The sequence below is a fragment of the Zosterops lateralis genome (assembly GCF_965231275.1).
Source record: "Zosterops lateralis genome assembly, chromosome: 4".
Taxonomy (NCBI): domain Eukaryota; kingdom Metazoa; phylum Chordata; class Aves; order Passeriformes; family Zosteropidae; genus Zosterops; species Zosterops lateralis.
Genome location: NC_139765.1, coordinates 24,202,151 through 24,219,977, shown reverse-complemented (window position 1 = coordinate 24,219,977; position 17,827 = coordinate 24,202,151). Strand labels below are relative to the sequence as shown.

Genomic DNA, 17,827 nt, shown 5'->3' with positions numbered 1-17,827 from the left:
CTACAGGGCAAAGTACACATGAAAAAATAGTTAGAGCCAAAAGGTAATGGCAAGGAATTCAGAAAGCACAAGAAAATACCACCAACAGGTACCCAAACCAAAGGAGGAATCGGCTACATCGCTGAATTGCAGTGGACATGGGAAACTTCAGCTGTTTTTGACAGTGAAACTCACTCAAAACCCAAGAACTTTCATTTTACACGGGGAAAAAACAAAACATAACAAAACCTACCCAACCCCTTGCCCCAACATTCAGTTATGCCTGAACAAAATCTTTATAAATTTAAACTAAGGTCCTGAATGTTAACACCAAGAGCAATAAAAATGACTATACCATGTAGGTAAATGCACATATGCCACCTTTCAAACACAACAGATGAAAAACAGGTTAAAAGCCTTTGGAATTCAGGAGATTAGTATAATTCAAAAGTTTTCACTGAGTTTAGGGGATTACACCATCAATCCCACACCTCCAAAGATTTTTGTCTCAAAACTTTGCTTACATGTGCAGTGCAGTCTGGGCCTTGGCCGCCTCCTGTTTGGTGCTGTATCGGATGAGGGCGGTGCCCTGGGTCAGGTTCAGATGGAATGTCAGCAGTGGGCCATGCTGCATGCAGATCGTCCTCAAGGTTGACCCATCAATCTGAGGAAGAACAGCCAGGATGAAACAGATGTTTGTAATTATTTCTCCGAACATACTTCAATCCTGACTTCATCAATAATTGAAAGATATTCTACTCTCAGAAAGAAAAATAGATGAAAGCAGTGGGAAGTAAACAGAGGTGACAGAAGTTCATTTTCAAACAGGAACTGGTATGCCTTGACTTCTCTCAATTATATGCAGTTTGATTTAGTATGGAATAATCTAAATCATCTTTTCTGTTCACTTACAGCTTGAGTCCAGTTTTCCCTCTCTCTCTGAGTTTTTTACACTGTCACTATCCTTATGTTGACAGTCTTTCCAGTAATTATATACAACTTGTACTTCTCACTATCTTCAGTCTTCACAACTTGTAGTAAAGGAATCAGAATGTCTTAAGTCTCCAGCTTTCTGATTTCAGCAGAATTTAGATGAACTAGTATTAAAAAGGTTTCTGCAAAATTGGAAATATCTCTACAATGAAATTTTTGAAAATTTATTTTGGTGCTTCTTTGTCTTTGTGGTTCATGAAACAGTGACAGAGTCAGTGATTTTGCTGCCAAACCCACCAATGTCCATTCTGTCTGAAGTAATGTTTTTACAGCAGTTGTTGCCTATATTCCTTCTGCAGCAGTAACAGCTTGTTACTTACCTCCAGTAACAGCTGTTTTTCCAGGTTTTCTGTACAGACAGATTCCATTCCTGGTGTGCCACAGGAACATGGACATATGAATGGGATCTGTATGTGCAAATATTTTAAGGAAGTGCTACTTTCTTCCTTCTTTACCCTATATTTTATAATACAGCTTCAAATGAGGGAAAAGGAAGTTGTGTGGGGGTACAAATATGGTCAGAGTTAAAAGAGAGAATCTTGAAATGAATACATTGTTCCTTCCAAGCCTAACCATTCTGTAAGTCTATGAATCCATCTAAATGTTTACACTTCTCTAGTGTACTGATCCACAATAAAGAGAGAATCCATAATGAGATAATTATAATCTGTTTCTCTTTCTTACTAACTTAAATGCCTCCAAAATATATTATTCTTCCATTAAATAATTCCTAAAGCAGAATTAAAGAATTTTACACAAGCTAGACTTAGAACTGTGCTTTTTCCTCACACCACTTCTTCCTTCTCATCAAGCTAAACAGTCTTTTCTACAAATGGAGTACGGTTTGCCATTTTGGGTGATCTGATGGAGACCTCTGCTTTTCCTTTCACATCAACATTTTTTTGTAGACCGTAGAAGCACAGTAAATTATCCTGCTGAACAGGGACTTTCTGTCTAGACCTCAGCGTGCTGCTGATAATCATATAGGCTTTTCCTAGCTCTTGAATACAGGACTAATTGGGAATGCTGAAAACAGGATCTCCACAGAATTCATTTTGAATGGCAGCAAGCTTTGAGAATACTTGCAGAAATAACCTAACTAGACTGGTTTTGGCAGGAGTGCTGGAAAAATTCTGTGGTTTCACTATGGAAACACTAAAGTGAAAACTGGCAGTTACATCACATTTCTTACTGACAAAATCCCAAAGAACAACTACAAACCATTCCACGTAATAGTCATGAAATTTACCCTCACTTCTAAGAAAAATCTGTTTAATTACTTTTTGTAACTCTTAAGTAACGTTTTAACAGTCACATAGCAAATGCTGAATATCTTAGAATTAGCTGAAGCGATTACAAGGGAAAATCCAGTCAGACTGCAGCTCAATTTAGTAGAAATACGTTATATATGCTGACAAATCTGATCTTGTCAGATTTTATTCAAAAAGAAACAACTGAAGAACTCACAAATCCTTCCTAAAGCAAACAAGTTCCCAGAAACAACCATAGAAAAATACCTGTGGAGTGAGATTGTGAAGAACCAGCCAGTAGCTAGGACGAACTGAGCCACCATCACTCCAAGTAGATGCTGCAAATTATAAGACAGATCAATCAAAACAGATCGGATACAAAAAACCTCTGTCTTTCTTTACAGTTAGGTCTTTCAGAAAAAATCAGCATTACTAGCCCTGTTAAAACATGAAAGTCTGATCTTCAGTCCTGAAACAAAACCACACCTTTCCTCACAGTTCACATCAAAATTCATTTTACAGGAATTTATCTTCAAGGAGTTTCCCACACACAGCATGCATCTAGTCTTGAAAGGCTGTACATAGCAAGTATTCTCTTCTGGCAGTTCTCAGCTCTTCTTCACTCATTCCCTGCAGCAGGACCTGGGATTCAACCTCCCACTCGCCTCAATTACTGATAACAAATTTCCATTTCAAGAAGGAACTCTCTTTTTTCCTATTACCAGACAACTGCAACTTTCCTTCCTCCAAACCACTGGTGCTTGTAAAACATACACTGCTTAGGTCTGACCAGTGGTGCTACCAGTTGATCGTTCTTACCAGAGCCAAGCCTTGAGTCCTGTGCCCCCCAGCCCCTGACTGATCGGGGTGGTGTGCTGTTCCATGGAGATGATGGTTTGGGGTTGGTCAGGCCAGGAGGTGGGCGAGGCAGCCCTGTAGTGTTCCTTGAGGAAATATGGTTTTTCCACATCTTGTTGGAGAGATGAGTGGGATTGTGTCCTATGGGATCTGGGGACCATGTTGATTTGTAATCACTGAATTTTGCTAGAAGATTAAAGAAATTGTATGTATTAGAGAAACTTATGAGATTAAGTACCTGTCCTATCACAGTAAGTCTTTTGATGCACTTATATTGGAGACAATCACGAAAAACAGAACCATACAATAGTTAATTTATCATACCAAAAGACCCAATGCTACATGTAACTTAATCTTTGCTTATTTTATATATGCTGACCAAAAAAAAGTAATACACCTTGATCATTTATGATAATGTAACTGACAGTAGTATGTTCCATCATTAATTAGATGAACAGCAACTTTTATGTTCACACTACAATTCATCAGAGAACTCGAGAATTTCTTAAGTTTGGGCACTAGTGACCTTTAATGAAAGTGGACCTTCTTCAAGTAAAAAAAAAAACAGAAGAGAACTGAAAGTAGTATTTACCATTCTTGGTCTACTAAGCTAATGTTGCCTCCTAAAGATGTCTTCCCTACAAGATCAAAGCTTTCTTGTGAATCACAAAGCTCACGCACAATGTTGACACAGCAGTACCACATAAAGAAGGCTGCTTAGCTGTGTGACAGCTGGACTTTTAAACAATCTTGATAGCACATTTCTTCAATACAAAGCATTGCTAATGGGAATATTGGAAGACCTATAATGCATATCCTTGACACATTTTAAGAACTGTTTATAAAGAAATGCAAAAAAAGAGAAAAATAAAAATGCTCCCCAAAACACAACTATTGGTTAAGAATATTTGTGAGCTCTGCCTAAACCAGTGTCTTAGTTTGAAAGATAGGTGTCTGCCAAGGAAAAGCCACAGCCCCTCCTTGGGATGGCGAATGTAAACCCCCTCTCTCTGAATTATTATAATTTTGAAATTAAGGGGCTCTCAGGCAAAGGTATGGGAATAGGAATAACAGTTCTTTACTAATATGTGTAACAAGACAAATAAAACAACAACTACAGTGTTAACAACAAAACAGAACCAGGAAACCTTGTGATGGCCTTCTTGGCCAAGATGAGAAGGGATGGAAGAGAGGCTTTGCTTCACAAAACCCTGAAGCAGTCTGACCCCCCCCGTGCCCCTGCAGGACTCTGAGGGGCACCAAGCAGGAATGGCAGAAAATCCTGGGCTGGTAGATGGGATATATCAGAAGCTCTGTGGTGGTAGCTGGAATCGCAGGACATTGTGGCGGGCAGGGAGGGTGCAGGACCACAGCGCAGCAAAAAGACCCAGAACAGAGCTGAAGAAGCGGTGGCAGTGGGGCAGTGATGGCCCAGCTCCAGCAAGGCAGGAGATGGCAAGCTCAGAACTCCCGGACACACAAACAGATGGTGGTAGATCCCTAGGCAGGACTGGACCCCGGTACTGACAGTGAATCTTCCCCGCAGCAAACCACAGCTTGGTCATCCTCCTTCCGATGCTGAGAGTGAGAGAGCGGCTGCTCCAAGCCCTGTCCTTTATCTTCCCTCTCCAAGAGAAAGTCCCAGAGACAAAGGAAGTGTAGCCAGGTGCTACACTCCCCTTCCTTGGCCACTTTGTTCAAGTACCCATAAGTACACAGTAGCTAAGTTTCCTAGCAACTTATGGGAAAAAATTCTCTGAAGTAAAAAAAGAAACAAATCTAACCCCCAACAACCAGTTTTTAAAAAAAGGCAGACTGTAAATTCTCCAACAACTTCTGACACCAAGGGACATTTCAAAAGGCAAAATTCCTTCAAAATTCCTCATTGTTCTGCACTGAGAACCACAGACATGGCAATTTGGGGGAAAAAGCTGTGTCAGACATTATCTTAATGATAACTCTCATGTATGTGTGTGCTAATACGTGCGTTTAACTTCAGTCACCGGCAGATGGTGGTGAATGTAATTTGAAACAAAGGCAAAACCCACACATTTATGATATGCCTGGACATGATAATTTAACACATCTGGAAATCAAGTCCATAAAGCTTTCAGCATGAATAAGCATGCTTCAATTTACAGCTGGATCTCTGTGTTTCCATGACACAGAAATGGCCAGTAGCAAGCAGGTTTCAAGCACTAACCTTTGAAAGTGTGTGAAAGTGCTTAAAAACCTTTCATTAGACTCTGCTTTACAGATAGGTGAATTCTAAATTCCCAGTTCATATGATTGGCCTCCTGACTGCCAAACACTTGTGTCTAGCACACGAGTATAAATTGGTATATGGCAGTGATATAATTTCCTCAATTTGACTATGACTTCAACTTTTTTTTTAATCTCTTCCATCTTTCCTATGTGCTAGATAAAAATTAAGCAAAGGCAAGAAGTTGCTACATGCCACCCTGTTCCTCAGGCCGTAGGAGAGGAACCTTCTATGTCACTAGAATGCTGCATATACTGCTTCAAACTAAAGTCAGCTCACAAATCGGTGGCAGGAACTCAATTTTTCTTAAGGACAAAAAACATTTGCAATCCACGTGGTGAAGATGCTGAGGTAACACCTGAACACAGCTTTTATTCAGTATGATGAAAAAATCTAAAGTTTGGGCCAGATGTAGCTCTCAGCTCTGTTCATCATCTCTGCTACTTATACACAATTCTTCATTTTTAAGTAATTGTCAAGACATTGATGTCTTCAAGAAAAAACTCTGACACTTGCAAGAAGCTTAAAATCCAAATGGTTCATCTGGAACAAGTATTTCCAGTGTTTTACTGCAAATGTAGGCAGAAACAGTTTTTTAACAGAAAACTGCGGTGACCTTCTTACAAAGGATCTGAGACATATATTTAAGTGCATATTTACAGGCCAACCATTAAAAGCCAGAGGATGAAATGTCCAGATTTCAGGGAATGACGAGTGCTATAAAAGGCAAGGCAAAAACATTCCCTTCACAGCACTCCCATTCTTAAAGTAAAAAAAAAAAAAAAAAAAAAAAAAAAAAAAAAAAAAAAATCACTCACCTTTATCAACACATACACAAGCAGGTCATATTTTAAAAATTACAGATAGTGCATGTACTGTATCTTTCCTTTTGCATCTGCCGCTTCCTACTACTTTATTCTTTAACTTGCATAATATGCTGGGTTTGGCTGGGGTAGAGTCAATTTTCTTCATAGTACCTGGTATATGGCTGTGTTTTGGATTTGTGCTGTGAACAGCACAGATAACAGATGATTTAGTTATATTGCTGAGCAGTGCTTACATAGCATAAAGACCTTTTCTGTTTCTCACATCCTCCCACCAGCAGGAGGGATGAGGGTGCACAAGAAGTTGGGAAGAAATACAGCCAGGACAGCTGACCCCAACTGTGCAAAGGGATATTCCATACCATATGGAGTCATGCTCAGCATATAAAGGGTGGAGCGAAGAGGAAGGAGGGGGGTATGTTCAGAGTTATGGTGTTTGTCTTCCCAAGTCACTGTTAGACATGATCAACTTAATATGCCAAATGGAACAACAATGAACTAGTGTTAAATGAAAAACGCTTTGTCGGGGTAAATTTCAAAGCCCACATACCTGAAGTGCTATGAACGTTGGTGAAGGAATTGTCAGAGGCACTGTAGGGCCAGGCACCAGGTGAAGGCAGCGAGGTGTTGAGGGAAGAATTAGACCCTATGAAAGAAAAAAGGAAAGAGTAGACCAAGTTCACAGAGTTTCTGTTAACACCATTAAACCTCAAGAGAGCCATGCCAAGCTTTCAGGTACTCCCAGCCACAGTGCAAAGGCACACAGCTTCCTTCTCAGGCAAATACAACAGATTGTTTGCCTGCTACAACCCCAACATCACAACAATCCCGAGTATCAGAGTGACTTTGATAATCACAGACCAGATGTGCACTATTTTACCTGTGGTATTGTCCCGCAGAAGTTGGTGGTCAGTATCTACGATGGGAGATGTGGCTGTCCCCCCCAGTACACTTCCAGGGGTCACATAGGGGTCAGATTCAGGGTCAATGTTCTGTATACCTTTCCATGGCACTCCTGGTTGGAACTCTGGGAGGGGAGAGAAAAAGGAATTAGATGCAATCAGGGAAATGTTATTTACTAGAAGTAATTGCTGAAGGTATTTCAGTAGGGTAAACAATTGTCTTCTACTGTTCCTCAGGGGCAAAAAGACATGTTAGAATCATAATCTATTTCACAGTTCCTCTCACAGCACTAGCTCTGATGTCATATGAATCCATGAGCATGTGAAGTGTGTATAAGTCTACACTACAAAAAAAAGTAGTACAGGGGCATTCAGTACCTCTTTAAGTGCTTCTGCTTTGCTACATTCAGAGGAAGTTTCAACAGTTTTAGTAAATTCCATATAAGATACGTAAGATTAGATTATGTACACATACACTGTGTGTGTGTACAAGCCTTCCTCAAGGAAAGGCTACCTACCATAGGAGTTTGGAAACACACTTGACACATCACACTGTATGTACACACACACTTTATACATTACCATACTGAGGTGAGATGCCTTGTGGTAAAAGTAATGACTATACTCATTAACATTCTTCATGTTTCACATTGAGATGGGATATCCTTATCATGCTTTATATTCAACTATAGCCCCAGGCATGCCAGAATTTTAAGACAAGAGAATGAATTATATTAAGTAAGAACACACAAAGACTCCAGTTACTGTAAGGAAGATTGTTAACTTGGTTCCTTCGATGAATAAAGTGCTGTGGTGAGTTCTGGAAGCAGTGGTGCAGAAGTAAAATTGACAAACACAAAAACAAGTAAAGACTTACACTATTTGTGTAAGTCTTACAAGAGTGCAAAGGTGGCAGATTCATCCCTTGCAGATACAAGTCCAGGATACAGAATTCCCGACCCAAATTTCTGAAATAATTAATATTAGAATATTTGAGAGTAATTAAAGATCCATTATTAAAAGCGGGATCCAAGATGCACTCTCTAGAATGAAGCATGTTGGATGAATCTGTCACGGAAGGGGTCATTTCAGTCACCTTTGTAATGAAGAAGTATGGTCAAGACTATCATTTTCACAGACAAATACAGAAGAAAATATGATACTACTGGTTCAAACTATTGCCCACAGCAAGTGCACTATTAGACAGTGATAATGCATGGGAGAATCTGAGAGAAGACAAAAGAAATGCCCCACTGGGTAAGAACTACGGTCCATCTAGTCCACTATTTTCCCAACAGCAGTAGAACAAATACCATTAATGGAGAGAACACAAATTTGGCCACTGTGGACTGCTGGCTTCACATCTCCCAGTATCCACAGCTGTCCTAATTTAGATGGCAGAAATACCCACTATTTGCTAGCACTAACTTGTGAAACTGTTTTCCCATCATTTTATCCAATCACTGTTTGAACTGGCTAGTACCCTCTGTCTCAAGAAGCTGTGAAAGCAACACAGCCCCCAAGTTCATCAACTCCTAATGGAAAAAAAGCTTTCATCTATTTAAAATTTATATCCTCTTAATTCCAGCATTTGCATCATGGTTCTAGCATTGCAGGGGTCATAGAACTACAATTCTGCATTTATCTTGTTCACTGTCTTCATAATTTTACAAACATCAGTTACGTCTCCTAGTCTTTATTAACTCAAGAAAATAATCCAGGTATCCACACTTGAACACTATGACCAATCAGCACTGCATCACGGAAGGACTCTGCTCAGCTACTACCAAAATACTGTCACCCCCTGACAAGCAGGACCTCTTTTGTTAAGCAAGAAGCAATTTTCCTCTTGGCTGTGCTCAAAGTATCTTCTCTGTTCTCAGACAAAGAATCCAATGAACACAGGTTAGAACCTGGAAATTAGAACTTGTTTGGAAGGAAAGAAAAAAAAAAGTCTAAGACTTCCATCTACAAAGATTCTGAGAAATGGTGAGACTGAAAATTAAGTGCACAGAAAGCTCTAATCAAAAGGTTAACGAAAGGATCAGGGGTATTATTGTTTATGAACACATTCACTTGCCAATGTAACCCTTGTCTGGAAAAGCATTTCCTTGAACTTCAGCACACTGACTAATTTCCAAACTCTCCTTTGGGGCTGACAGTTATTATCATACACATTCATCAGCCTTTGTCTACAGTCATGCTCTTTTACTTCTAGGCAGTAAAGACAACCTGAAATTAATTTCTCCACTGATATCTGAAAGGTCTTCTCAAAAAGTTAAAATGTAAGATTATTGTGAAAATCATGAGACACGTCCAGGCCAGTTTGCTTGAAGTATGACTGATCTTGAACTGGAAAATTACCGTCTAAGTATTACCTAAGTATGCAAGTCTGTGCAACATAACCAAACACAGCTCTCATCAATGCTGCAAAACTTGCTCTCACCTCCAGCTGTGGTATCAGTTTGATTGGACACCACTTCATTTATTTATGTGCTGAACAATACTACTCTCTTGAATAGCAGAATTTCTGCAGCAGATTGCATTTAAGAGGAAAATGTGAAAGTTGTAGTCAGGGTGAATGCTGAGTGACCACTTTTTTAATTCAAAGGAAAAATGCACCTATTTCAAGAAGTTTTCTGTTGTAAAGTCATTTTTGTTAACAACTCTTTTTCTAGCACTGGAGGAAGAATTCTATTTCCATGCCAGGAACTGACAGCAGACCTCATCTACAAGCTCGTAGAAAAAGACCTAGTGTGTAAAGTAATTTTAGGTTTCAATTTTTCATTAGGGATGCTGTGTTGATAAGGTAGATCTTGATTTCAGTTTTCCTTGCCAATGAAGTCCGTTAGTTAAGACTATGAGACAGCTCAAGTGGCTGACAGTTATGGAACAGTAACTTGTCCCAGTAGCCTATGGATCTCGTGAGAGTGGAACAGCAATACAGCAATAACTGAAAAAATGCCACCTGCCAAAACCCTGAACTTGTTACATGAGGGCTGCAATCATAGTCTTGGGTTACTCACACAAGAAATGAGGGATGGTACTGAGGATCTCAGTGAAATTTTATTTTCAGAATTTGTGAACTTCACTTATCTTCTCACAGTGGTGAGGCAGTCAGTCAGCAACAAAAAATTTTATTTATCACTGACAATGGGACTACAGATATCACTAGGGAAGCTCTACGACATCAAAAAAGGGCAAAGAGTAGCTATCCAGCTTCTCACTTCCATAACAATTTTGGCATCGAGAACCTTGCCAAAGCCAACAGCTGCTCCAAAACTTGGAAACATGGCAGAGCTGATCCTCATGTATCTCTTGTAACATTCCAAGCAGTATTGTGTTTATCAATATAATATAGAAGAATGGTGACTGAGGAAACAAGCAACAATGAGTCTGTGAGTAAAGTCTGGTAGAAGATTACATTTTTGGGAGTTTCTGGCATTATGAACAGCAACTCTAGTCCAAAAAGCTCCATACTTAACGAGTCTGACAGAATTGTAACATGAATACACTTGTACACAATGCAGTGAACAGTATGAAAACTTGTGGACGTGAAGAGGTTTTTAAGATAACTAATTCATGTTAGCTCACCAGAAGATGTTTTCTTGCTGGAGTTAGACACTAAGGGCTTCCCTCATAAAAATCTTCAACTACAATTTCTAGGTTTCCTGCAGTTGTATCTGTCACATAGATTCCCCTAGGCTTTCTGATGCAAGGTCTGTGCTACTGCTTTACCCAAAGATGTACCTAGACTTTTACTTTTTTCTGCTTGAGGGGATACACAGCAGAGGGTTTGCAGTTAGCAATGTTGTCCTGGCATGCAAATGTCTTCCAGATAAGAGAAAAATCACAGCACCCACTCTTGGCTGAACAGCACTGGTGAATAAGCTGTGCAACTTCAAGGACACCACTCTGTTTAAATGAATGTTTTATATAGAAAATTATGTGTGAATTCAAATACATATGTACTTTTCCTAGAGAGTTTTCTAGCAGAAACGTAAAATTCTGCCAGTGAAATTAGAAAACTTAAAAAATGTGGGCCAGCCTGTCATGCCAAAAGCAAGAGACTTCTACCCAAGCCACAAGATTCCTGAGCATAACTGAAGCATTGCCTTTATGTGACATGAACAAAGGTGAACCACAACAGTGTGGTGTTCCCACCATGACAAAAAACCCCCTACTTCACATCTTTTTCTTTCTGATTCCACACTATCAGTATTTTTTATGCTGCGTCAGCCTAACACAGCACAAAAAAGAAATCAGTACAAAAGAAAGGAGATGGCGTTGTGTATTCAATGAACATATGTTTATATGAAAATTTCTGTAAATGTAAAGTCATGAAACCACCAAAGATATGAGTTCACCTAACAAAAACCAAACACTACTCTGGCAATTCAGCAATTAGTTTGTATTTAGCGCAGCATTTTTTACAGGAAATTCAACATTTATGTTCTACTTTAATGTGGAAGAAATTTTGAAACGAAGATAGGCCAAGCCACACAAGTATTTTCTTTACAATGATTATTTAAGTAAGTATGACGAGGAAAGATCCAGCACATCTATACTAAAGTGAGGACACAACCCCCACCCTTAGGTAATACCTGGAGGCCAGCTGGCATTGCTGGATTTACTTCCAATCTTGTTTGTTGGTGGAGATTTGGCAGGTAACCAACTATCACCAGCAGGGCCTGCATGGCTGCTGAGTGGGTCGCCCTGGATTATGTCAAATTGGTTGTAGGGCGATCCTCCACGAGCCTTTCCAGGGGGCACTATTGCACCTGCAGCATTAAAAACATCTATTTACACCAAGAAAGGTTGGGATCTTCAGGAGTATGATATATTAACACAAAAATACTTAAGATGCATACTGGTGAGGCAAGACAGCTTAATCTAAACTATTTCACCTCTGGCAAGATGAACCTTCAAGGGCACTCCCAAAATACCCCTTCTCACCATTTTTGTGCATATTGGCATCTTGTGAAGCCACAGAAGGCAGCCCTTCCATCATAGTCCACTGCTTAAAGCGAGATTCTGTTCCAGCCTCTTTCCCTCCCACCATGCCATAATCCATGCCACTTGAGCCAAAGCCTGTGAAACAAACAAACAAACAAAACTCCATTGTCATCTTGTTTTGTTTTTAAGCATCTTTAAACAGGGTGTCATTTTAATCATAAAAGGGTGGGGAAAAACAATCAACAGCAAAGGTTATGTTAAAGGGGTATCTTCCAAATAAGTGTTGGGTCAGTATACCACAATATGCTTTCTTAGGTATGTGTTCTTCCCATGCAATGAAAAATAATGCAATTTGATTCAAAGTTGACACCTATCATAACCTTCGCTCTAATGCTTATAAATAAATTACTAATTTCTGGACCCAGACAAAAGTGACTAACACAATTACCATATTAATAATAGGGAAGCTACAGGCAATGCACCATATCTTCCACAGAGCACTTACCGCCTGAACCGTATCCAGGTATCTGCCCTTTGCTCTGTAAATCTGAAAGACCCACATTCAAAGGATTGGGTACCATGCTGTCTAAATGTGGCTTAGGCCCAACAGGGTGGGATGGCGAATGCTTCATGCTAGGCTGCCTCTGCTGCTGCTGCTGGAGGGCACTCACCATACGAGCAATCTGCAAATGAAAGAAAAAAACACTTCATCTATGCTATATTGTAACACAGATTCCAGTAAACATAAAGAAACAGTGAATTAGAAGAGATCCTGAAGACCCTGCTCTCTGTAAAATGCAATGTGAAGAGAACAGATGACATTACTGAAGCCAGCATCACCTCTACTGCAGACTGCATTTCCCCAGCACACTTCATACGATTGACAAAAATAGTGCCACACACCTGTTGCTCCTGCTGTTGTCGCACAGCTTGAGATAACTTTCTCTGGCTCTGTAACAGCTGTTGCTGCTGCTGCTGCTGAAGGAGGAGCTGACAAGCCTACAAGATATGTGGGGGTGGGAAGAGTGAAAATACAGAGCTCATCAAGCAAAATATAATTGCCAGGAGCTATTCATTAGCAAACGCTTTGCTCAGAACTTAGGTAAACTTAGTTAAAGTGGTTTCTCATTCCACTCACTCAAATAAACCTACAATGAATTAGAAGAATTAGAAGAATACCACAACTTTCACTTAAACATTTGTAATTTAACATTGTGCAGCAGAATTACTGTAGTCACCAGTGTGACTACAAGTCTGAAGAAAAATTTATTAATAACCAACAAACAACTGCTTTCTGTACAAAAACAAGGCTTAGAGTCATTACTAACCCACTGTTATCTACAATAATTACATGGGCCTATCTGGTTTATCTTCTGCCTTCTAGCAGGACTTTACTACTACTTTACTTTTACAAAATAACATCAGCAGAACAAAACAGAATTAGAACAAACATAAAAAGAAAACTCCGCAGACAATCTGCAAACAATCTTGTCTCACAAGATTACTAGCTACTTACTAATTGAAACTGGGGAATCTGTGGAAGCTGGCTCAGCATGGCAATCTGTTGTGGAGAAAGCTGGGGTCCCATATTGAAAAGACCAGGATTCAAGCCACTGTTCGGAAACTGTTTGAGCATGGAGGCTGAAACCTGCATGTAAACCAGTTACATATTCTGAATGCACTGCTATGAGGAAAAGAGGATGAAGTACCAGCATTTCTATAAAGGAACAAGTAGGACTATGACACTGATCTTCAACGGTGTTCTGGGAAAGACATTACAGATTTATTAACACATCACATTTAAACATGCACAATCTATAACTTGGGCAGAGTGAATGCCTCACTTGATTGACAGTATACAGTGTTACATGTGCAGATGCAGACATACACACAAAGGTTCCTCCCCCAACCAATCAGGTGCTGGAGATTGCACTAAATTTAAATGCTGATATATATGCAGCTAACCAGTAATCACAGTACTGCATTATCACATTAAAAGCATACTGCTTGACAAGGAAAAAGAAAGGCATTCAGGCAGTCACTGGAGCAAAGAAACAGTGCCTCACAGAAAGAGTTAATCTCTGTGTACATTGAACAAGATATAGTAAAAGACAGGAGTAGGTGGAGAAGAATCCCCCGTCTCTCCCTGGATTATTGGAGAGTTACACAAGTACAATTCAAGAGAATCTCAAGAATTGTTCATCAAGTTCAAAGCAAAAGGTAAAAGGTCTTAAGATTAAGCTCTGCAATGTAAATGTAACACACAGCCCCTTCATCAAACCTCTCTTTTGGGGGAGACAGGAAGCACAGGACAAAACTACTTAAAAAAATTAAGCGACCTGTCACAGTTCAGAAACACTTTAAACTTTCATGTTTATTTCTTCTTTTTAAAATACTTGGCAAAAGCCTATATAAGACATACGATTCCCAAATCCACTTCTGAGGTTTAAAAATACTGGTAGGGAGCATTTACCATCAAGTGCCTTGGAGTAAGATAGAATGCTAATGCTTCTGCACTGAGTTTTAATTACTTTCACTATGAATTTTAATGGCTTTATCTTATTTTATTTTTCCATTTCTTAACATCAAGTTGAGACTAAGATAGGTGTATAAGTAACCTCAGTGATGTGCTCTGAAGGCTGTAGCTCTACTTCCACAAATAGTCAGTTGCTATAAATTCCTTACCTGGGGAGAAAGAAACTGGGGAGGCACTTGCGCCCGGATATTGGGGGAAGGATTTAGTGGCTGCACTGGTGTGTGCATGCCCCTCGATTGTGCTGTGCTGTTTCCAAACAAACCATGATTGCCACCCTATAAAATTAAAGCAGTAGTGAGAAGATGAATCTTGAAGGATAATGGATTTCTACACTAGTAACTACATATCAGTAACAAGAAGCCAAGTTACTGACTTAAACAGAGTTCCCTTAGAATTACAGATGTTTGGCTAAAATCAGTAATATTCTACCTGGGTTAAAACCACTGTACTACGTTTTTGAGATGCAGGTTGTTTCTCTACTAACACTGAAGGGTCATGCGTATCTACTTACTTCAAAACATGACAAATCTAACATTTTCGTATTTTGCACTTTACATACTGGGAAATAGAAACTTAAAGTACAAACAACAAACTAAAAACTCCATTCCATTCTGAAAAGTATGACAAGACTGTCAACAAGAATTCTGGTCCCTCATTTTATAGATGACAGGTACTTTTCCTCAGTAGGTTGCTGAGATATCATTCAAAAGGCTATTATTTCCTCTGCAGGCCTTCTATTAACTGAAATTTGAATTCCAAAATAGCATTAAAAACTTTCCTTCTGCCATGAATACTTCAACATTCTGGATTTGAATATTTTCCTTCCCCTTTTCTCCTACTAAATTTGAAAAAAGTTTTCTAGTGAGAAAAAACTTTGTTCCTTTTTCCTTCCAGTAATTTATTTTCAAGCACAAGAATACTTTGGGTTTGAGTTTTTTAATGAGAAGTATTTACTGATTTATAAGTAACTTCTGTAATAAACCCTAATGCATGAAAAAAAAAACAAAGAAAATTTATGATTGTGTTTCACAAGTTCAGCCTCTTCAGTAGACTTCTGGTACCATTTTTCAAAAAAAGCGACAAGAAATGTTATCAACACTCTCCTACGCTAAGACAGCTACACCCTCTTGCTTCTAAAAGCTGAAGGTTGTACTCCCAAAGCATCCTTACATGCTGTGAATTTGTCTTTTCAGTTTCAAGAGCCTCAGAATTTCCCATCTCCTGCTGTCTATCAGGATGTCTGTGACCTGGGGCTCTAAAGGATGTGTTTTTCACTCCTCAGCCATCATTCCCCATTCTGCCTGTCCATGCCAGCATTGCTGCACCCAATGAAAGTGCATCATTCTTCCAAACTAAGATTGTGTAGGCCTTCATTAAAACCTTTCCTTTCCTTATATACCATGATTTCATAAAGCCTATCGTAATACTGTGCATCCTGCTGTTATCCTTTTGCTAAAACACAAGTCTCTCCTCCTCCTTCTACACTGGCAGCACTATGGATTGTCTCATTCACCTGCATCCCCCTCCACTTAAAAGTATTTCCTCCTTCAAAAGCAACTCCTAAGCATCCATGCAGGACGACAAACAAAAAAACCTCAAAAGACAAGAGGTTTTATTCTGGAAAGAGCTGGCTGGAGTAAACTAAACATTAAAATTTCTGAGAGGCCTTGAAGCTGCAGTTACACTTTCAGCCCTCTCTATAACTCTGTAGAGTTATGCACACTGAGATCAACAACATGCCTGCAAATTTTGGACTTAATCTGATATTCAACACTGTCACATAGAAACAGAAAGACAACATAAAGAAACACCATCATGTTAGGCATATGACTACATAAGCTAGACCAGCTGCAATAATTAGGTACTATTCTTTCATTTCCTAGTATTCCTAAAATATTTTTTTCTAGAATAATGCAAAACATAATAGGCAGAAATTCTTCCAAACTGCAGTTAATCACTTAACTCCTTCCCCACCATTTCCTTGTACACAAAAATATTGCTATTTCAAGAATTTTTAAAGGTTACTAAATCAATCCTTACTTTGAACTGTGAGGAAGGGAGAAGGGAACAGGCACAATGCTCAATCACTGTAACTTTTTACAAGTACATTTCTACATACAAGGTTGTTGAGTGGAGTCTGAAAAAATTCATTCTTGGGTTTCATGAGGCAAATCAACAGCCTCTAACTGGGTTTTAAGCTAGCAGTTAAAATAAAGGATACTACTAACTGTATGACTTCTGAAGCACATCTACCTGCTGTTGCACTGTGATTTAGGAAGAGGCCAACAAAACCAGACAGAGTGCGTTCTGATGCTAGGAACTGAAGTGGACTGATTCTCAACGGCCTGAGACAGCTGAAATTTCCATTAACAATTTTAATCTATTCAGCAGAAAAACAAATGCAAGCAACCAACTAACCAGGATTAAGCCCAGGTTGCAGCCTTATAACAATGCATCTTATAAGGTGGCCTGCTTACTTGTCTAGCAGCGAAGTTTTGGGGACTGAGCCCTGAGCCGATTGCTCCAAGGCCAACGTTGGATAGTGTGGAACCAGAGGGAGACAGCTTGTAGCTGGGAGAAGGGGAGAAGGGAGAGCAGGGAGCCTCATCCCCAAGGCACCCATCTTGATTGGAGAAAGGCAAAGTCAACTGAAGCAGCAGATAGCCATCAGCAGGAGTTGGTTAGTGAAGCAACAGAATGCAAGAGGAGAGAAAGAGGGGCGGTAAGTGACTAGGAAGAAGCAAAGTTAATTTGTAACAGCAGTTACAAGGAACAAAACTTCTGATTCAAATGATTACTTGACATTTAAGATTTTGTTCCAAGGAGATAGTATTAAGTTTTCTTTTTAAAAATACATTTTGAACTCTCATGAAATTAGTTTCTGATAGTGGCTATTACCATTACAGATGCAAGCAAATCTTGAATGAATTTCCAATGTTAGCACACACCTACCAGCATACTTGGTTAGGAAACGCATTAGCTTTGCTCATGGTATTTATTAATTTTGCCACCAGAGGGAGTTGACAAAACTGCTTTTTGGCTTGTTAGACCAAAATGGAGGAGTTTAAAAATTCCTAGATAGTTAACATGCCTTCAGAATTTTTAAACCAAATTTGTTTTTCATTTAACATGTGATAAACTGTATCTAAAAAAACACCCAGAACAGCCCTAGAGCATTCTGAATCTACTAGACAGTCTCCAATTCATAATCTGAAGCAATTAATATTTGATAATAACCGTGGAAGCTTCTGTTAAAAATAGGCAAG

At 39.3% G+C, this 17,827-nt stretch overlaps 1 protein-coding gene across 10 annotated transcripts in view; it reads right to left on the bottom strand.

Annotated features, from left to right (window-relative positions):
- Positions 1-17,827, bottom strand: part of TNRC6B (trinucleotide repeat containing adaptor 6B) — a 133,536-nt gene that overhangs the window by 13,560 nt on the left and 102,149 nt on the right. For 9 of the 10 annotated variants that reach the window (XM_083860352.1, XM_083860351.1, XM_083860349.1 and 6 more), the window contains 11 exons: positions 14,711-14,836; positions 13,542-13,673; positions 12,929-13,024; positions 12,531-12,708; positions 12,026-12,160; positions 11,674-11,850; positions 7,048-7,194; positions 6,718-6,813; positions 3,042-3,266; positions 2,490-2,560; positions 504-643 (listed from right to left, as the gene is read on the bottom strand). In XM_083860352.1, coding sequence (XP_083716478.1) covers positions 504-643; positions 2,490-2,560; positions 3,042-3,266; positions 6,718-6,813; positions 7,048-7,194; positions 11,674-11,850; positions 12,026-12,160; positions 12,531-12,708; positions 12,929-13,024; positions 13,542-13,673; positions 14,711-14,836 — 1,523 coding nt within the window. The remainder of the gene's footprint in view (positions 1-503; positions 644-2,489; positions 2,561-3,041; positions 3,267-6,717; positions 6,814-7,047; positions 7,195-11,673; positions 11,851-12,025; positions 12,161-12,530; positions 12,709-12,928; positions 13,025-13,541; positions 13,674-14,710; positions 14,837-17,827) is intronic. The other variant, XM_083860357.1, reaches the window with a different exon arrangement.